Consider the following 21,834-nt stretch of genomic DNA (forward strand, 5'->3'; position numbering starts at 1 on the left):
CTGGCCCAACCAGAGGTGGACAGGGGGACATACCATCTTGCCAGTTTTTAATCCCTCCATAACATTTGATACTTTTTATCATACTGAGGAAGTGCACTATTTATTGAAACTTACAACTGCTCACATATGAACTGTGTAATGACGATGGAGACTTTTTATTGTGGTTATTTAAATAGCAAAAGTTATTGGCACCTTGATATTGGGGGAAAATATTATTTGAACTGGATCCATAATAGCAGAATACTCAAGTCTTGGCAAAACTACAAAATGAATGCCAAATTCCTCAAGGTTCTTAGAATACCTGTTTGATTTTCCGCCTCAAATATGAAGCCAAGCAGAAACAGTTAAGGTATGGAGTTTAGTAATAGGCACTGTAAGGCAGGCAAGAATTTAAGGAAAACTTTATTTTATTTTTTTAAGAAAAACATATTTTAATACATACAACTGTCATTTGTAAAGTCATAATCAATACAAAAATAAGACACATTGGAGCTTCCAACAGCCAAAGTGCAGTAGTGTAGGTTGCATGATAACATACAAAATTATTTTATTAAAAATTACGAACACCTCAGCTTTCTATAAAACATAGTTTTAGGGTACCAAAAAAAAGAACTTGTCATTCAATAATTTAGTTGTAAATTTAGCATGCACTGTTAATAGAAGCTCTTAATCACTGTTCTGTCAAACCCTCACCAATGAGCTGAATGGTAAGAGTACCACTTCTGTCTGTCTCTACCACCAGTACGCCTTTGAAAATGCCTGATGACATTGGTTTGAACTGGACTGGTAAGTTGCAGTAGTGATGACATCTGCAAGAGACAAGTTGACAAACATTTTAGACAGGTTCTTAATAGGCTGCTTCAGCTTTAGTGAGTTATTTTTTTTTGGTAGAAATGTTGATAAGTATTGTAACTCTTTATCATCCTTTCATGAGTCTTGCATACCTTAGTCTGTCTACAAGAGAAAGCAGAATGATCTCTTATCAAGTGCCAGAATGCTATAGGCTGTCTGTCACTGGCACTGTTTTCCATTAGGAGTTCAAATTGTCTTTATAATGTTTACATATGTCCCATTTTGTATCTCTGATCTTTCACACTAGTATGACACTTCAGAAAGAAACAAAGACATTCTAGGAAGTGTGTGTATAAGACTCACAAAAGTGTATTATTTGGAATGCCTCCAGTTCCACTATCATGTGGGTTAAGCAAGGACTATTAAGATAGATGCCCTATGGATACAGGCTTCTCTCATTAGAACAACACTAATTAATTCCTGGGGAGTAGACACTTTTCATTATTGTCCCACCAAAACCTTCACAGGTTTTAAAAAGATCTCATTTTTCATTACTATGTATTCATTCTCATTTATTATCAACTGCCTTGGGAGACTGTTGTCAGGCAGAAAGGTGGAATATAAATATTTTAAATGAATAAAATAAATAAATGATATTTATTGTGATTCTCCTTGACGCTTGACAGCACATTAATGCTAAAACACGTTTAGTTGTTTCTTGAATCCAATTTTCATTTAACACCTATGTACATTTTTATGTACCTGCCCCTTTCCTCTTCCAATTCTCATTCTATTACTGTACAATAAACTTTGTTGCTACTCAGTATTATCTACATAACAATAACAATTGCTTAGGCATAAAACAACTGAGATTGCTCCATCTATATGAGGGCAAGAATGGTGAAATGGCTGGACTACTGGGAAATGCAACGGGTACTTCTAAACATGTTCATCCCCCAAATCCCTTTAAAAAGTTAAAGATTCAGAAAATATTACTTCACTCACCTCAAAGTATAATGGGAATGCTTGATGTAAAAAGGCTCTCTGGGACTTCTAAACTTCAGCTGCAATTTAACAAGATACTTTATTCATTATAAAACAATTTAACAAGATACTTTATTTATTATAAAACAAGCCTATTCTAAGGTTCAGAAAAAGATTATTAGGTTACATGTTTATTTCATTTCTACATTGCCCAATAGTCAAAGCTATTGAGAAAAGTTTGTAGTATTTAAGCTTAATCAACAAGTCTTTATACAGTTTTAACATTGAGATTCAAGTTTAATCCAGTATCGGGGTTTTAATGAAAAACTATTGCTTTTCAGCTGAAATTGAAATGAATACTAGAAAGCGCATGACCAGCAGACTCAGCTACACAAAGAAGCTTAGCATGAGATCCATTATTAAGCATTAGACGTGTAAGGAATAAAACTTATTATAGAAGTGCATCTGGAAGGAATGCTTGGAAGTCAAAATACCCTGTTTGACGAGGTAGAATAATTCCGTATGCCGATTTTCAATGTGCTTGATTCGCCAATCCTAATGGAAGGAAATGTATAAACGTCTTCTTGGGCAAATACTCCTTTCCTGATTTTGAAAGAGAAATGTCAAAATACTGCCGTAACGATCATATCTAATACATTTTTGTTGGTAATGGATTTTTTTTTTACATTTAGATTCCTCTGAAAACAAAGAAGAGTTCTTGAAGTCCACGATTTTGAGCCTTCATGAAGACACAATTTCCCCTAGAGAGGCCCATCAACACATGTCACTGCTTAGTTTAGGCATTTTATAAAGCCCCATTTTACAAGCACATGGAAATTATGATGGAGTGGTTTCCTGGATACTCTGTTCTGCTCTGATGTTATATTTTTATAGATTAACTGTAGAACTAAGTGAATCTTTTGCTGAAGGGTGATGCAAACAGGTCCAGAGATACTACTTTCTGGAAAATCTAGTAAGTGATAATGAAGTTTCATGGAAATACAGGGATTAACAGGGACCCCATCCTCAGCATTTAAGAGCCACATTATTGGTTCACTTGAACAAAAACCCAGGATCAATCCATCCTTAAATATGTCCTCTCTTAAGTGTTACAACAAGCATAATTTCCACATTTGGCAGCACTCCCTTGGGAAAAGAGCCATGTGCACCAGCCTGGGCTTCTTGGAGAAAGAACAGGTTGCTTACCTATAACTATGGTTCTTCGAGTAGTCATTTATGAATTCATGCACATTGGGGTTCCATGCCTGTACTGAGAACCATTTCAGGGAACTTCTGTAACTAGGGGATTTTTAGCAGGAACCTTCCCCCACCATCCCAGTTCCTGCCTATCCCTTCAGTTTCTTGAGACCATCTAATGTAGCCTCAGAATCAAGAGGAAACTTTGGTACCCACATTAACAGGGAAAGTAGGCTGCCTGCAATATACACATTACCTGGCTGGGAGCAATGTATCTTAGAAATTGAGTCAAAGCAAAGCCAGAAACACAAACCAGCCTGATAACATTGGAGAAGTGGGCAAGCTAGCTGGCAGGCAGAACGGCAGCAGGCAGCTATGTGGACACGTGTAAGTGAGCCAAGGATTGTCTTGATTCAAAGCCAGAAACGCAAACCAGTCCTGCAAAGCAGGACCAGACAGATCATATTGGAGAAGTGTGCACGTGCTCAGGCAGGCAGAGAAGCAAGGAGGCAGCTATGCGGGTGGACACAGAGAGGTCGGCAGAAAGCAAACAAACCGACCCTACAAGGCGGGCACAGAGGAGAAGAGGCAGCAGGCAGCAGGCAGCTATGGCCATAGAGCACTGGGAGCAAGTATGCCATAGATTTGTGAGGTTGACCCACCCAGCCCATCTACATCTCCAGGCACCAGGAGGGCAGGGTGGCCCAGAGAGGCTGACAGAAAGCAAACAAACCAGCCCTGCGAGGCAGGCACAATGGTTCGTAACATAGTGAGAGATGCTTTGGCATCACCTTAATAAGAGGCTAGGAGGAGGATTGTTTCAGGGTCCATCATTGCACTGTAAGCAGCACAGCCAATAATAATAATAATAATAATAATGATGAAGAATAAGAATAATATCATCCTCTGTGAGTTGTGTTGTTTAGTCTCTGTGTCTTCTACTTTGTGTGTGTGTGTGTGTCTTTGTGTATTATAACACAATAATAAAGCACACAAAATGGGGTTCCACACAGGTGCAGAGCCCATGTGTGTGATGCCAAGAGTCCATGAAAAAGAGTGGTATAATGGTATAATAAATAAAACAAGATATAAACAATTAAGCACTGCAAGCACATCCCACCATGTGAGGTAAATACATGTGTAGGAAAAATGTTTAGAAAATAGACAGATATACCTTTGTCTCATACTGTGAGCTGTATACGCAGGGTATGACCTAGGCTGGTGAAATCCACAAAGCAAAAAGGCTGTACATATTTTTGAAGTTTTGTTTCAAGATTGTTAGGTTTGAGAGGGGGAAGGGAGCATTCAGATGTATACTGCATACCAGTTTTACCGTTTTGACCCTTAACACTTACAGTACAATCCTATACATTATTCATAAGTAAGGCCAGATCTGTGCAATGGGGCTTACTCCCTAAAGTTTTTTTTAGGATTACAGACATTTTTTCAAGTTTAAGAACTTCCTTAAGGTTCACTGTCAGATATGTAGGGCAAACTGTTTGGTAAAATGTCACGTATATTTTACCAGCTGAACCTACAACATAGAGCTATATATAGCACAGTAGCTATTATTTCTATTTATCAGCCCTGAGCATTGTAAAATATTATGGATCTGCTGAAGTACTATCAAATAGCATGCTATAGATAAAATTACAAAAGAATGAGTGCACATAAACTTATTTTATATACATTTCATTTACATACCAAATTTTGTGATCAAAAGTGTCAAGGAAATCTCTTCTTTGGGATACATCTCGAACCCTGATTTTTACTAAGGCAGCTGAGGAAACTTCATTTTTTAAAGCTTTGTTTTCTAGGATGCCCTGTTACAAGAAACATCTGAAGTTAAACATTAGCACTACCTCCTCAAATTATGCTCCACATTTTTATACAAATTATATGTTAATAAAGCTCATTAACATAATTTGTTATAAAATAAATAACAATAAATAACAAACATAAATAAATAACAAACATAAATAATAAAGCTCATTGTGAACCGCCCAGAGAGCTCCAGCTATTGGGAGGTATAGAAATGTAATAAATAAAATAAAAAAAATAAAAAAAATTAATCTGAGAAGAACTATAGGTGAAACTCAATTAAGAAAACTTTGGCCAAGTTAATTGTATTCTAATTTTATTTTATGGGTATTAATTCCCTACACTTGACTTGTTCCTGACCTACCACTTTGTAGCAACGAACTCAAGAAAGGGATGAACTAGGGGAGGGGAGACTACATAAACTGTCCTGAATTCCTTGGAAGCCACTTTGCTCCCCAATGCTGATGCCATTTTATTCGCCTCACATTACAAACATGGTAAGATCTGGAGGGGACTCTGTCAGATTTCTAATTTACATGCACTAATTCACAAGGTGTAACAGTATTGACATCAGCATTAACAAGTTGATCCTGTCTATTTATCCATTGGGTAAAACCTGTTGATAAATCCATTCAAACACAAATTAGAGCCCACTCCATTCCATGACTGTGATGACAGCAAAGAAATCTCATCTGCCGCTATTGGGTCCAGGCACCATTGACCAGCAGAGCCGTTTCAAGTGATTAGAACCGGGGTGCAGAATTTATTTTGGAGAAGTTCTTGGGGGCCGGATTCCAGTGGGGGTGGCAGGGTCAAAACCAAAAGGGGAAATCTCAGCATATTTTAGCTTAAACTAAATGGAGCCCTTGGAGAGTCATTTCAACTTTTTATAAATGGGAAAAACTGTACAAAAACCAGGAAACTACCAAAAAATCAGTGGCTTGGGGAAAGGATGTGGGGCCAGGGGAAGGAGGTTTGGATTTTGGGGGACTCCAGGAGGGGAATTGGCCCCCCAGGCCTGAGGTTCTGCACTCATGTACTCAGGTGAGATATTCTATCAATATACAAAGGAGCTAGCATAAAATTGTATTTAAAATCTGTTAAGTTTGGTTGTTTTGAGCCTTTGACAAGAGAGCAATGAGGTTAGACAGCAAAAATATCCTTTACCGTGAAGGTCAACTGGTGAAATAACAACCCTTATCCTTTTCTCACTCCATCTGAACAGGGTATAAGAAACCAGTTCATGTACTCACCATTCCACAAAACTGAAGTCTGTGTTTGTCTTTCAGGTGAGAATGGTGAAGTGGGTGACACTCAAGATCCCAAAACTGAGAATAGTGCCCTCTATCTCTAGGCAAAAAGGTGACCACAACCTTTCAGGAATTTAAAATATAAATGTATGTAAATATATAGTTTTCTGAACATGACTGAACAGCAAAGGTAACACTTTCATCGATTGCCTAAGGACCAGAACCATATGACCAAACTGCTATCACTTCCCACCACATTCCACTTTAGTGAAATGCAGCATTTTCAGCCATCTCCACACTCCTTGATACCTGTGACACTAATCTGAACAGGCGAGAAGATGCTGAGCCATGCAATAGCAACCACTGTTAGGTCATAGCCCTGACGGTAGTTCAGTAAGTTGAGTGGAGAAGAAAAGAAATGCTTTAGGCCACACTGCGGACCCCCAAAGGACCTGATAAGCCCTCCTAACCTTGTCTGACAACAATGTTATAATGCCCTTGACTCCTCTAGCTACCCCATGGCAATTTTGCAAATAAAAAAGTTCACTCTACACAATACACTCCAAGAAGAGTGCCTTGCACAGATTTTGAACTAAATTGTAGTGGAATCTTACTTCTCCTTCAAATTTCTTCAGTGTTCTCAAATCTTACTCTTGAACAGAAACCTGTCTTCATTCTCTATTAACTACTATTGTCACTTACAGAATATGAATTCTCCTTTTCCTTTGTAGACACACAACTCTTCAAAGGAAGATGCACACCGTCAAATAAACTTACTTTTTCTTTCCCTCGACCTTCAAGAGTACCAGAAAGACATGAACATCGGAAAGCAGTGTATGTGGCTCTGTAAACCTCCCCACTTTCATCAACATCCTAAAAAGAAATTAAAGCCATTTTGGAACATCTTCAAGGGAATTGTTTTGAAGCAGATATACACACTAAGTTTCAGTAAGGAGTTGTTAATTTCAGCATCTAATCAGTTTTTATTTAGTACTTGATAGGAAAGTACTTTATTGAACAAAACAAGGACAGATTTAAGTCTGGTACATACAAGTTTTCATATGTACATTTTCAAGGATTTTTATATTGTATTTTTTATATTTATATTGTATTATGTTATGGTTTTATACTGTTGTTTTATACTTTGAATGTTTTTAACTTTTGTGAACTGCCCAGAGAGTTCCGGCTATTGGGCGGTATAGAAATGTAATAAATAAATAAATAAATAAATAAGGATAAACTTGATCAATTTTAAAGTTACAGGGCATATGATAAGAAGCAGGTACACTTCGATACTGAACCTTACTTCTATTACCAACTTCTTCTCAGGATTACCTGATGATTAATTTCCCTTATGAGTTTAACATAATTTCCCACTCAATTGAATGTGAGAAATTATTTCCTTATTCAAACAAATCTATAATACTATAACTAAACGAAAGAATGAATCAAGACAACCAGAACAGAATGAACTGATTTCTTTAATAGGTTTATTAATTTTCTATTAGACTTCTTTTCTAGAACAAAGAAGAGTTCTGTCTGTATGTGAATATCAGGTCAGTTCTGTTTAGATGCAACAAGTGCAAAAAAAATCTTTATCATGATCCTTGGAAGACCATGCCCCTTTTCAGATTTTCTGCTCACCTTGACATAGGGCGGTGCAAAAGATGACAAAAACCATTTCACATTTTCATCTCCATTATTTTCAATCTCTAGGTATTTCTCTGCAAGAAAATATACAGGTAATTAGGTACCATTATTATAGGTACCACTGCTAAGTAATTTCATATTATCATAGGTGGAAGCAGCTTGCTAATAGTCCAAATTACTGTTTTCATCAGGAATGATCGTATTTATAATCTATGCCTTTGATTGCCTTCTACAAAAAACTGATGTAATTTATGTCAGCGTTAGAATGCAGTTTCAATCTATTGTTCACTCCTCCAATCCTATGAATTTAAAGTTTCCCAAACTCAGAAAGTCTCTGAATTCCAAGGCAAGTCAGAAAATGAAGCTGCCACAAAAAAATTAATTTGCAAATATCAGGCTAATCTCTACCTTTTCACAATGTGAAATTCACAGTGGCAAGCCTTGTTGGGAGGTTAAATAACTCTTAAATAACCCTATAATAACCCATGGGTTATTTAAGATTTGTCCAACAAGCCAGGCTGCCTGGTTATGGATGACATAAGCTGCAGCTGACTGGTGATCATTCAAATTGTGCCCGGCACACATTGCAGTTCACAACAAGCCAGGGTGGCTTGTTTTGATTGTGCAAACTGGGTCACTGTTGTTGGGTTCCAACAACATGATACCCCATATTTCAACCACCACCCACGGTTATCATGAACCCAGTCACTATCATTGTTCTTGCCTTCATAAACTGATTTAGAGTGCATTAACTTTCCATTCTGAATGTGCTTTACCATTCTAATTTTTATGGTTGAAAGCCCCACATTTTTTAAACCCAAATAATCTGTGGTGAAGCAATTCAATATACATAATGAATCCTTCAATACGTATCTTTATCTTTACCCAGAGACAGAAAAATGAAATCACTACAAATTGCTTTCATAATTTTCAGCAAAGAAACAGCCAAATTCTGTCATATCATAAATAGATTAGTATAATTATTTCTTGTCATGCTAAAAAAACAAAACAAAGCCATGATAGGCACTATCATGCTTATCATAGGCAATATCATGCCTATCATAGGCACTATGCCAATATTGGTTGGTTTAGTTCTCAGTGAATGATCATTCCAGGTTTCATAAACCAAGGTTTATGTAGATGAGAACAAGCTCCTGGGCCTAGCATTCCTTCCCTCACATGATAGTATATTTCTGGCTTAATCTCAGTAACATTAAATCAGAGTTCTCCAGTTTGAATGTAATAAGGAATTCCAGGTTACAAGGTAGATATAAAAGTGTCACACGAAGGAGGAATGGTTAGTTCTGATGTTCGTTCCTGACTTCATAAACCATGGTTAATGAAACCTAGGATGACCATCCAAACTGTTACAGAGTTCCACAGAACTACCTAAATGTTGGGCTTGGCCTCCTCTAGCGACAAGTTTAATTAGGGGATGGGAAAAGTTGAAGTCTTCCCCAATGGCATCCAAATTATCCTTTTATTCATTTAAATGAATGCTTTCACCCATGCTAAAGAATGGCAACAAAAGAGCAATATTTCGATATACCCATAGGGCAAGACCAAAATCTAACATTTGCCTTCAATAACGTATACTGCTAGGGATAGGAGAATGGAAAGTTGGGGACTTACTGTGAAGTTCCATTCTGATTTGGTGCACAGAAGACATCCATTATGGGTTAACTCCTTCCACTGCCTTGGACAGGCAAGGAACATGTGACCAAGCTTTGTGACAGTGTGACAGTGGTCCTGGCCCCTGTGGTTCCTCCCAGCCAGTTCTTTTCTAGCCAAGCATTTGGGCAGAGTAGCTACTGAGGTGCTGTTAATGCAGTAATTCAAAAGCAGGTGGAAAGGAAAAGGAGGAAAAAACCCTTCTCCATGAGAAAAGCTGTAATAAATACTGGCATCAGCAGGAATGGTCAGCTTGCCAGAAGGTGTGGTATTGATGTGGTATCTATGAAGTTTTTTGGACTGAAAATGGAGAAGCAGCCACTGCATCGGTCGGGAATGTAACCCTAAGCAGGATATCATGAGGCCCAGCACTTGCGCAAGGAACATTTCTGCTGAAGGACAGACTTTGCTACCTGGTGAAACTTGAATAATCTATCTGGGGAAAGGGAGGTTATTCCTTTGGAAGTTTCTAAAACTGCCCCCAAGTGAATGAGTGATCAGGAGGATTGGGGGTGGCTCTTTTGGAAGTTTATCAAGAATCCCTGATCTTGGAGACAAGACACAGTGATCTGTAGATCTGCACGAGCCATTGTCAGTGATAGGAACCTTAGAAGATAGTCCAGATAGAGATAAATGTGAAAGACCTTTGAGTCTGAGGTGGGCTACCACTGCTAGCATTAGCTTGGAAAAGCCTCTGTAAGATCTATGGATGAATGGAAATCCCCCCCTCCCCGGATGTAGAGCTTCCTTGATAGTCTGGAGGGTCTCCATCCTGATTTGAGGTATGCCACAAACTTGTTGAGGAAGACTTTCTCCCTTCTTGGGGATCAGGAAGAGAATGGAGTATACCCCCTGGAAGTGCTTGGGAGGTGAAACAGGTTCTATTGTTCCTATATCTTGGAGATCAGCAATTGCTGCATCCATTAGTTGTTTGTGAACGGACCTGGAAAGGGGGGAGGGAAGAAACCTGTTCCTGAGAGTGGAGTGAAACTCCAGGAAATGTTGTATAATGTTGAGAGTCCAGGAGTCTGGTGCTGTCCATTCCCATGTGTGAAGGAAGTGTTGTAGCCTTCCTCCAACATGTGCAGGAAAGGAGTCAGAATTTTTGGTGAGTGGCTTTGGAGGACTGTGGAGGGTCTGTTACCCAAATTGGAGGTCTGAGATCTGGGCTGGAATCTGGTTCTAGACCAGGTGGGTTTTGTGAATTTATAATTGCATGGCCAAAAGGATGAACTGAATGGATATCTGAAGGAAGGAGGAACTTGATTAGAAAAACTCCTGTAATCCATCTTTGATGAAGAGGACATTACCTTCTTCCTACCCCTGGTTTCCACTAAAATGTTTTTGAGGGCTTCTACTCCAAAGAGGTGTGTTCCTGTGACAGGAACTGTAATTAGGTTTCCTTTGGAATAAGCGTCCACATTCCAGTGTTTCGACCAGTGCCTTACTACTGTGTTTGAAGCAATGGAATGTGCCGCAAAACACCCTCTGTGGCATATGAAATGAAGGTGTATGTCTTGTATGATTGAGAAAGGCTTCTAAGCAATGAAAAACTATCCGGCTCTTTATTGTTTATAATATCTTCAACCCACAGGAGCACGGCTCAGGAGAAGAAGGAAGCCGTAGAGGAGCCGCAGAGAGTGAAAGCTGTAACTTCACGCGCCCCTTTCAGTGCTGGTTTCTCTAGGATCCTGGAGGGGAGTCCCCATCCTTAGGACTTATGGCTTCTGAAAGTAAGGATGCCACCACAGCATCCACTAACCTTAAATTCTTCTATAATTGGCTGTGTGGTAAGGAGTAGAACTTTTGAGCTATACTAGAACCTCCTTTGCATTGGCAGAGGGCCTTCCATTTAGCTTTAACCAATTTTTCAGAGGAAGAAGGAATATATCAACCTCCAGTATCAGAGACAGTGAGCCTGTGTGCACCAGTTGCTGAGGAATGCGGGTGGGAGGGTGCTGTTGCACCATGTCCTGCCTTGTTGGTCCCTGGCCGATGGCTGGGTGGCCACTGTGTGAACAGAGTGCTGGATTAGACGGACCCTTGGACTGATCCAGCATGGCTCATCTTATGTTCTCATGGATAGCTGGGAATAATGCTTTACTTCTGGAAGGCTGCTTGGTTGTTTCCTGAGAGGAATTACTTTTCAGGGAAGCCAGAGCTTTAGATAGAGTAAGAAAAAAAATCATCATTGTTAAATAATCTTACACTGGAAGGTTCATCCACTATCCCAGGATTCACCTAGCAAAACTAGAGAATCTTAGTCAGAAGAGGGCTCAGGCAAGATTAATTTATGACATTTTCCTTTGACCGTGAGACATGGGTCAGAAGAATCAGGAGCTGATTAGGCAGAAAATGTGGGCAATTTAGTTTTATCAGGCATGTTGGAGTGCTTGTCCTGAAGTGCCTTCTTTTGTTTTTTTCTTTAATTGTGGGGAAGGAGCAGAAGAAGAACTGGAGGAGAAAGGAGTCCTTTCTCTGCATTTTTATATCCCTTTTGTTGACCAGGGAGCTGAGCCAATCCCCTTCTAATGGCCTGTTTTTAACAAGGCCTGATCCTGGGCTGTTGTTCAGCTGAACCTCCTGTGGGGGATGAGGGAATACCTGGGGGGTTGCTGCTGCATATTATCCTTTGCAAAAGGCTGCGTTTGCAAAATGCAGGCTGCACAATCCTGGGAAAATGAAACTGATTTTTGGCGGGAAAGCAACGGGTGTCCCAGCTTATGTGCAATCATGAGTTCATCCTGATCAATGTCTGGGTCAGCCTCTTTCAGGGCAGGAACTATGGACAGGGCGTGAGATCCTGTGTCATTCAGTTCCACAAAGGTTCCACTCCAATCTACTTGCAATGCCAGCAGTGGGGCACTTGCACCGGCCCTCCCAGAAACTCCTCCCCTTCAGAGACAACAGCAGCAACTGTCAGCTCCTTGAGATGGAGCAGGTGGAGGGTGGGGAGGTGCCTTGTGAGAGGCAGTTGGATTCTGGTGGACTCTAAAATGCCATCTGTCAGGGATGCTTTAGGGTGGATTCCTGCATTGAGCAGGGGGTTGGACTCGATGGCCTTGTAGGTCCCTTCCAACTCTGCTATTCTATGATTCTATACTGATCACCACACCCCTTCTTTTTCCTTACTACGTTTTCAGCTCTACTTGCTAGGTGGTGCCATCTATTCGTGAAAAGGCTGAAGAGCCAGAAAAAAAGATCAGCAAAATCTCTTCTTCTCTGTTTTTAAAGGAAAGGACTAAACTAGAAAGAAAGGTTTGTTAAGGAAAGGGTAGAGCAAGGATAGAAAGGAGATTGTTGAGGAGAGCTAAGAACAAGCTCTGTCCAGGGAAAGGCAAAGAACGAACTGGCTGAGAGGAGCCACAGAGGCCAGGACCAAGGCAAAAAGCTTGGTCACGTGTCCCTTGCTTGTCCAGGGCAATGGGAGGAGTTAACCCACCCATGATGGATGTCTCATTCGCACCAGATTGGGATAAAATAAGAAAAGGCATCTTTTAGGCAGAACTTCATCCCAGTAGATGTCTTCCCTTCACCTGTCATAAGTCATTTGTGCAAATATCTTCAAGGCCAAAAAGGAAATTGTCAGTTCTCACTACAGTTGGAGTCCATGTATGGCCCAATCTTGCTCGTCATACTAACATAGAACCTGTTAAATCAAAGCTTTCCTGAACAAAGCTTACCTGAACTTTCACCAGATTTTGTCTCAGGAAAAAACACAGTTCGATTCCTTACTTCAAGTTTTGTTGAAGGTGATTTTTGAAGTGGCCGTATGTGAATGATAGGAAGTTCAGGCTGCTGCTGATGAGCACCTACTTTGGCAACTGCTGAACCCTTTCCAGATTGCTTCTCAGAGATATTTTCCCGAATTTGGACTCTAATAAGCTACACATAATAGAGAAAAACACATATTCATAATATTTCCAGTTAACTGTTTCATGTTATCCCAAAGTGATCACTACTCAGACCTGCCAACCAATGCATATATTTCCAACCATATTATGGGAATAATGATTATGACTCAACTGCAAGGCAAAAATAGTCAATGTAATAAAGTAAGCATCCAAATGTTTACAACGTAAATTACCTAAAACCTTTCAAAACAGTCTCCTGTACAATAGCAGGAGTTGTCCAGCACTTGGAAATTTAAAGACTTATGCCCCATCTTCAACTGGTTCCCAGGGCAGTTTTACAATTATTAAAACAAAACAAAAATATGTATATCATTTGTAAACTCAGCATAAATGCAATCAGCAGAAATTTAGATTTTCTTGAATAGTTGTTCCATGGAAAGTATCAATGGGTAAAGATATTGTAGTTTACATGTTGTAGTTCTATCTTCGAGCTTGAGATAAGATTTCAGGACCCTGCACATCTCTTCTGTGCTATTTCGCAAATATGCAATTGCAGAGGCCTCAAAGGGCACACTGAAAATATACTAAGGCTTAATATACTGCAAATGGTAAGGTTGTTTAGGGGTAGCTAACTCAGTGTCTCCAAAGGATAGCTCCTCTTCCTCAAAATTCCCCAATGTGTGCATGACCAAAGAAGGTGGAAGACTCCTGTTCCAGGACTACTATTAGAATATCTAAGATAAATTTATGCTAACCATAGCAATAACTGTGGCGTTACACCCCACAAGTCAATTCCAAATGTATGTCTGCAGTTTGTAAGTCTGTGGTTTGTAGAATGTTGGCCTGAGTGGGCAGAGTTAGAATGTCTTGGGAGGGGGAGGAGTGATATATATAAGGGAATGACTGAGGGGATTGAGAGTTCTTGTTCTTGTTCCTTTCAGGGAAACTTTTCAGGGAGACTTGTTAGGTACTCTTAGAGTCTGTAGTGCTCTCTGTATCTATGGTACTTAAGTTCTGGGAAATTTGAGGGTCAGTGTAGTGAGTGGTGTCTTTAGAGTGTGGTGTGCACGTAGTGGAAGTATATTAATCAATACTGATAATAAAGAAAGTTCAAGAGTGATTGTGTGAGAAAAAGGAAAGCGCGAATGTGAGAGTGACAGGATTGTATGGAAGGTTTCAAAAAGGTTTTTAAATGTTGTTATTTGAAACAAAGCTTATGAACTTTTAAAAATAAATTTTGATTGTTTGTTTTAAAACTACCACAAAAATCCCACGTGTCTGTTTGGCGTTTATCATCTTAAGTTTACACATTCAGCACCCCACTCTGACAATCATTCACCTCAGCAGATATAACTCACAGCACATTAATATATATATTAAAATCCATTCCCCATTTTAAACCCCTTTCTCCACATAGTTTGGAGGAAGGTGGGTTTTATCCCTTGCCTCAGGCATATCAAGCGGTGGTGCTTGGCTTGAACAGGGAGTAGCTGCGGCCAGGTCTGGTGTTCAGAGCCTGTATCGCCTCATAAGAAGTGGTGGTAGTGGTAAGTCTGGTGTTCAGAGCCTGTGTCGTGGCAATAACCACTCACAATTTCATTATTACAACCAAATACTATTTCCTCCTCTCCGCAATCTCTTCTTTGCTTTGCCCTTTGATGCATTACAACTCTGCTTTGACATGTCCCCCCCTACCTAACTCAAAATCTTAGGGCACAGATACAAATCAGACAAGAGGATATATCTGTTCCATGACATCTAATGAACAGTAAATCTATTACATGTCCTCATGTCATATCGTTTCCCTTCTCCTGCTAATTGCTAAAGTTGTGTATGATAGCAACTAGCTTAGACAGCTTTAAAAGAGAACTAAGCAAATGCATATACTATCAATGGTTATTAGCTAGAATAGCTCTGAGATCTGGGGAAATACACTTCCATACCAGTTCCTTGGGAATTAATATTGTGGGACTGAGTTGCATGACATCAAGACACAGTAAAAAGTTTTAACTAAAAATAAAAGATTAAAAATTAGCTTGATTAAAAAGGTTTCCACCAACCATCTAAGAACAGGCAGTACAGCAAAGCCCCACTGGAGGGAGCACCAATGAGAAGGCCCTGTCTTGCATATGAGTGTGATCTTACATACGGGTGGCACAGAAAGCAAAATTTCTGAGGCCAATATAAAGGGCAGGCAGGTTTATATGACAGCAGGTGGTTCCTGAGGTAACCTCATACTAAGACACTTAGGGCATTAAAGATTAATTCTGGCAGTATGAATTGAAGCCCAGAAACAAATGGGCAAAAGTGCAGATGGAATAAAATTGGAGTTATATGCTTCGAACATAAGAGTACCAGGCAACAAACTGGAAGCAATGTTTGGCAGAATGTTTCATATCACTAAATTATTGACTTAAATGTCATGCAGAAAGGGCAAATTACTCTTCTCAGCATTAATAGATCAAGAACTGGAATGTGTAATTCATAAAACCAAGGCAACTGAAAACATTTCCCAGAGGTGCTGAACCTCTTTTGAACCTCAAAGTGCTGGTATTAACATTTAAAGCCCTAAACAGCTTGGGGCCAGGCTACCTGAAGGAACACCTGATCCCGTATGTACCTGCCCAGACTCTAAGGTCATCCTCAGGGGTCCTTCTCCATGAGCCCCTGCCAAAGGAAGTGAGGCAGGAGGAGGGCCTTCTCTGCTGTGGCACCCCGGCTGTGGAATGAGCTCCCTAAGGAAGTTCGCCTGACATCTACACTATATTCTTTCAGACGCCAGGTGAAGAACTTTGTATTCTCTCAGCATTTTAACAGTCTATAAATTCAATTTTAACTTTGCTGTTTTAAATTTGCATTTTAAATTTGTATTTCTGCACTGCTGCTGATTTTATCCTGGTTGTGCTTTTATATTGTATTTTATATTATGTTTTTACACTGTTCGTTTTATACTTTGAATGGTTTTGATTTTTGTGAACCGCCCAGAGAGCTTCAGCTACTGGGTGGTATAAAAATGAAATAAATAAATAAATAAAATAAAATAAAATAAACCTGAGGGATGAATTGCATTTCAGAGAAGCTCAAGGGCCATTTTCCAATGCTGGGCTGGGCCGAAGGCAAAAAAGTGGGGCCAAAACTACAAGCATATTTTATCTTAGAGTGCCAGAAACTAAGCCTTGAGAGAGGCATTTCAGCTTTTGGAATAGGGTGGAAGCTGCACAAAAGCTGGGTAACCATTTAATAGTTGGGAAAAGGGGTGTGGGGGAAGGGGAAGGGTGCATGGCCATCTGGGAATCCCCAAAGGGCCAGATTGAGACTCCAGGAGGGCCAGAGTGGGACCCTGGGCCTGAGGTTCTGTACCCTTGCCACAGATACACATTTATTGAAGTCACTTACTTTTTGTCCACCATCACAATGTATGTAAATAAGGCCATTCCATGGAAATACGGATTTATTTTCTGCAAGTGAAGGATTTGGACTCACATGAATTGAAATGCTGCTTCTAGAAATAAATTTCAAAATTTAGTGTTTGAACTTGAGTGAAAAGCATATAGATACATTAGTTTTTAAAATGCCAATGAAGCAGTGTTCCTGAATGTTTCTCTATTAAATCTGGTTACTGCATTCCTTGTCCTTTCGTATATAATATAGGATGTTTGTATTTTATTAATTCAATCCGAGTAGAGGAATTGCAAACTAAAAAAATGTTGTTGAAAATTCATGAGCAATGGAACTTACCCTGGTTCAATAGTTCCAAGTTGAGGTGTTATTGTAAGACAGTGAGCAGGCCACGATAGCTCAAATTTCAATGATCTGTTTGAGTTGTTAGTAATTTGTGTATATCTAGTAACAGTTGTTCCACCTTTGGAGATAAGAATTGCATGAATTTTCTATTAGCTCTTGTAATACTTGAATTATAAATATTGTGGTATGCAATAGTAGCAACTGCATCAATTAAACATAAAACTTTACTTGCTAACTTTCATATGCACCAGTTAATCAAAAGCTTTTATGGAACATAACTACAGGGAATAAGCATTCCATAAGCTGGGTTGGGATCCACTTTTTGCAAAATGGTAGCTTTATATAAGGTCACTAGGCTGTCAGCAACAGATTGACATCAGTGCAAACAACTAGAGAGGTCTTGCCTCCTGATCACAAATTAGAACAAGCAGATCTTAAATGCAGGCAATTATATTAGTAATTCTCAGTTGCAAGATGCTGAAGTCATCCCTGCTCAAGAGAAATACTTTTAATCGCAAAATATATGTACCCTGATCCATTTACCAATAAAGTTGTATAAACAACTGGAAATATCCACCATTCCAATCTCTGCAACGTTCAGATGGTAGTAGTATTTACTTATCAAATAATAAACCTAAGTAATCAAAGAAGACGAGTATTCATAACCAGTAATTTGATTAAACATTGAAAACTGCTGAAGTAACTTACTCTGAGAAGGAGCTGCAAGAATCAGAAATTCAGGCTGAAGTGTCCAAGTATCCTGAGGAACAAGCTTATTTTCATCTAGGTCATTGGGATTTGAGAACACTGCATCATGGGGTCCTTTAACAGGTAGTACATCCAGAGTCATACTAGGTTTCTCAGGAATGCCAGGGCTGTAAAATAGTTAAAATGCTTAAATGCTGACTATTGACAGAGGAAACAACAATTTCAAGTTCAAACTTTAGCTTCAAACTAGCCTTCTAAAATAACACACACTACATTTAGTCTTAGCCAAAGATGAAAATTGACGAAGAGCAGAAAAGCAATTACCGTATTTCTTCGATTCTAAGACACACTTTTCCCCCCATATAAACATCTCTAAAAACGGGGTGTATCTTAGAATCGAGGGTGTGTTTATTATTTCTTAGAATCAAAGCTTTTTTTCTGTTGGTTGTACTGAAATTAGCGTGCATCTTACAATCAATGGTGTCTTAGAATCAAAGAAATACGGTATAATTTGGCAGATGAAGTGAAGTATTCAATTGGATACTAGTGCACTAGCATTATGTTGCATTAGCGTAAGAGACCTCTAGTGCAACTTCAATACTGTTGGTTGGCACAATGTATTTTCTGAAGAATCCAGTTACGCAAGTTAACATTATTGGTATTGCACCAGAGATCTTGGTTTTCATTTCATTTCCAGTCATTGTAATATCAATTATCTAGACATTCTGGTTTAACGCTATGTTCATGAACTAGAATGAGCCTGAACAAAGTCTCAGGCTTGCTATTTCCTCTGCGGCCTCCTGGATGGCTAGAAAGACTTGATATAGTTTCACTTTACACTAAGCCGGGCTTGTCATTATGTACAAACCAGAGATTGTGGTTTAAAACTAACTCTGGTCTTTTTCAAATCAAGCAAACTTCAAGCCACGTGTTATAAAGTTAGCTTGCTTAACTAACCATAGTTTGCCTTAAACCATGATCTCTGGTTCATAAGTAATGAGAAACTGGGATTAATGGAAAGTGAAACTAAATGCTAATGAAGCCTGCCTCCTGGGAATGCACAAACCTGAGACTTTGCTGAGGCTCCTTGCTGCTCATGCACATACCACTAAAACATGGTTTTGCGTTACTGTTATGACCTAGGGCTTTGCTAGACCTGCCGGGATAAGCCAGCAGGGAGGTGGGGCAGCAGCGCGCTGATGTTAGCGCCCACCGCCCGGGCTTCCAGACGCAGGACGCGCAGGGACGTCGGATCCCTGCAGCGTCTGCCATTTTTTAAAAAAAAGTTTAAAGGAGCCACGTGCGGCCCGAAGACTGCGGAGAAGGTAAGGGTTTCTTTTTAATTAATCCCCCCCATCCGCTCCTGTGTCGTCTCCCCTTCTCCCTGCGTGTGTGTCTGTCCTGTGTCGTCTCCCCTCCTCCCTGCGTGTGTGTGTGTCTGTCCTGCGTCGTCTCCCCTTCTCCCTGCGTGTGTGTGTGTCTGTCCTGTGTCGTCTCCCCTTCTCCCTACTGGGATCTCCCCTGGCCGATGGGCACAGCGCTCAGCGCTGTGGCCAGTCCGCGGCTTTTTGCGGCTACTCGCGAGTAAGCGAGAAGCCGCAAAAAGCCACGGAAGTAGCTAGACGTTCCCCAGCCCCCGCCTCAGGCCGGGGCTGGGGAAAAAGCACGCCATAAGCGACTTCGCTTATGGCACGTTAGAGGAGGCTTCAGTGCGGCCTGGAGCCGGATTCCCCTGTGCGTCATGTGGAAGCACAGCAGGGAAACCAGCTCTCAAGGCGCGCTAAGGCCTCGTCTAGGAACGCCCATAGTTTCAGAGTCTGTATTCTTATTTAGCCATTGGTTGGAAAATTAAAAATTGATGAAGGCAGAGGAACTGCTTGCCAGTATTTAACATTACTAAAAACAAGACAAATATGACATTACCTCTGCAATGCCACACGATGTACTGAAGACGACTTGGCATCAAAACCAGTACTAGTAGAGGCATTAACAGCAGAAAGAGTAATACTTCGCATGTTTGTGAAAAAACACTGAAGATCATTTGGCTGTTGTGGAAGATCATAAACTAGGAGAAGACATTTAAAAATTAAATGCATGTTAGTTTAGTTGAACAAAAATTATCATTGCTTCAAACTGCAGCATTAACTGTAGAATAGTCCGCCATTCGTCAGCAATCAACTGGGTGATTACTGTCTTCACATTTAGTAGTTTTTCACTGTACCAATGTGGACTTGTGTTCTCAAATAATTTCACACCAAAGTTCAATAGTAATGAGAGTAGTAGCAGATATACTTGTTAACACTCCACAAGGGGAACTGAAGGTATATTCTGTTTTTTGTGGGGTAGGCCACTTGTACGAACTGTTCCAGATCGTCTCTTCAAATAAGAAAGGTATGTGTGTGTTTTAGAGAGGGAGAGAGATTGATTCATTAAACTGCCACAAAGAGAACCATCCTTTGAAACAACTAACTTTTATGTACATGAAAGGGAGCATGACTAACGCTCGCTTCCAAGTCTTAAGATAAAGTAGCTTAATTGTTGGATCAATGAAGTGGTTGGGGAACCGGCCCTCAAAGTACAGCTTTTTAGTATAACACAGATTCACTCAAGTTTTCCACATGACTAGATATCCCCTAGACATAAATATGGAGATCACAGACATTTTGACTGTTGTACAAGAAACTGAAAAAACATGGGACTCGCATAAGTATGTAGTAGAGCAAAACTTAGCATTTGACCAAAAATCTTATCATTGCTTCCTAAACACTCACTGTTTGTCGGTACACATTCTTATGCCTTATTTAAAGATTCAACATGCATTGTATCAACTGAAATTCGACATGCATGTTAAGCCTAGTTTAAGAAAGTTTAGAGAACTATCCTTACATTTCATACCATTTAAATGACAACTATCTTGTGCTCTTGACAACACCCTGAAAAACTCTTTCGAATCAATAAAGCAAAGAAATATAATTAGCTGCAATTATGGTTATTACAATCCTGGTCATTTTCACACTCTCTAGAGGTTTAGGTCAGGCTGTCACTTTGGGTGGAGGTGGGATAACGCCTCACCTGTCCCACTCCCAGTTTACCCTCTCAGGCTACAAGTCTAAAAATCCTTGAAGGACAGAAAGGTACTTGACATGTGCTACTGCATGCAGTCTTCCAATGAGGGCAACTGTCTTTCTGGAGTGCACAGGCATAAAGGAATTCAGGCACAGCCATCAGACAATGTCTGCGTCTCATCCTGGGAGTGCACGCACTCAAAGGAGAGGAACAAGCTATGTTCACACTTCTTTTTTCTCCTCCTCCACAACCACCATTCCAATTGTAGCATCAGAAACATAAACAGGCATTCAAGACAGAGCATCCAGAAGAACCACCCTGTCTGGTTGCCATATATGGTAAGGTTTGGTTCCCTGTTGCAATCAGGGAACCAAAGCATTGGGTTCAAAAATGTTCATCCATAGAGGATGCCCACAGCCTATCAGTGGGTGTTGTTACTTTAAGTATTTATTCTTGCATATATGCAGAAGAAGCAGATATTTTTTGCTCAATTCAAGCACCAGCCAGGTGATCAAGCCTGGAATCCAGACAGCAATCGCCAGATAGGTACCTTTCCTATTATTTGCCTGCTTCCCATAGGCATGATCTCAAAGTGAATTTGCCTCAGTATTTTTTCTGTGCAATGGACTCTGATCTTAGCCTTGCCTACTGCAAAGCTTTGGCTTCATTTACCATTAGCTGCCCTGCCACATCAACCCCAATGGGCAACAGCCACCATTGCTAGAGCATAAACAAAGATGAACTTAATTTAATTCTTATGTTACAACAGACACTTAATTCCCAAATATTTCAAATAAAACTCACTTCCAAATATGTATAAGATCAAAGGTAACGATGTGAGGGTGAGTGTAAAACGTTGCACATTGGGACAAAAAAATCCCAATTTCACATATAAGCTGACGGGGTCTGAGCTAGTGATGACTGACTGAAAGAGATCTTGGGATTATGGTAGACAGTTGAATGAAAATATCAAGCCAGTGTGCAGCTGCTGTGAAAAAGGCAAGTTTCATGTTCAACTTAATTAGGAGAGGCATTAAAAATAAATCTGTCAATATCATACTGCCCTTATACAAAGCTATGGTGTGACTACCCTTGGA

The 21,834-nt window shown here is 39.9% G+C and overlaps 1 protein-coding gene across 1 annotated transcript in view; it reads right to left on the reverse strand.

The window, feature by feature from the left end:
• Positions 1-452: 452 nt before the first annotated feature.
• Positions 453-21,834, reverse strand: part of CEP192 (centrosomal protein 192) — a 66,564-nt gene continuing 45,182 nt past the window's right edge. The window contains exons 36-47 of the mRNA XM_063131295.1: positions 19,595-19,736; positions 17,672-17,838; positions 16,958-17,081; positions 16,616-16,721; positions 13,049-13,250; positions 7,689-7,768; positions 6,822-6,917; positions 6,048-6,167; positions 4,678-4,796; positions 2,271-2,379; positions 1,798-1,856; positions 453-809 (exon numbers count right to left, since the gene is read on the reverse strand). Coding sequence (XP_062987365.1) covers positions 671-809; positions 1,798-1,856; positions 2,271-2,379; positions 4,678-4,796; positions 6,048-6,167; positions 6,822-6,917; positions 7,689-7,768; positions 13,049-13,250; positions 16,616-16,721; positions 16,958-17,081; positions 17,672-17,838; positions 19,595-19,736 — 1,463 coding nt within the window. The 3' untranslated portion in view covers positions 453-670. The remainder of the gene's footprint in view (positions 810-1,797; positions 1,857-2,270; positions 2,380-4,677; positions 4,797-6,047; positions 6,168-6,821; positions 6,918-7,688; positions 7,769-13,048; positions 13,251-16,615; positions 16,722-16,957; positions 17,082-17,671; positions 17,839-19,594; positions 19,737-21,834) is intronic.

Source organism: Elgaria multicarinata, chromosome 7 (assembly GCF_023053635.1).
Source record: "Elgaria multicarinata webbii isolate HBS135686 ecotype San Diego chromosome 7, rElgMul1.1.pri, whole genome shotgun sequence".
In the NCBI taxonomy this organism is placed as follows: domain Eukaryota; kingdom Metazoa; phylum Chordata; class Lepidosauria; order Squamata; family Anguidae; genus Elgaria; species Elgaria multicarinata.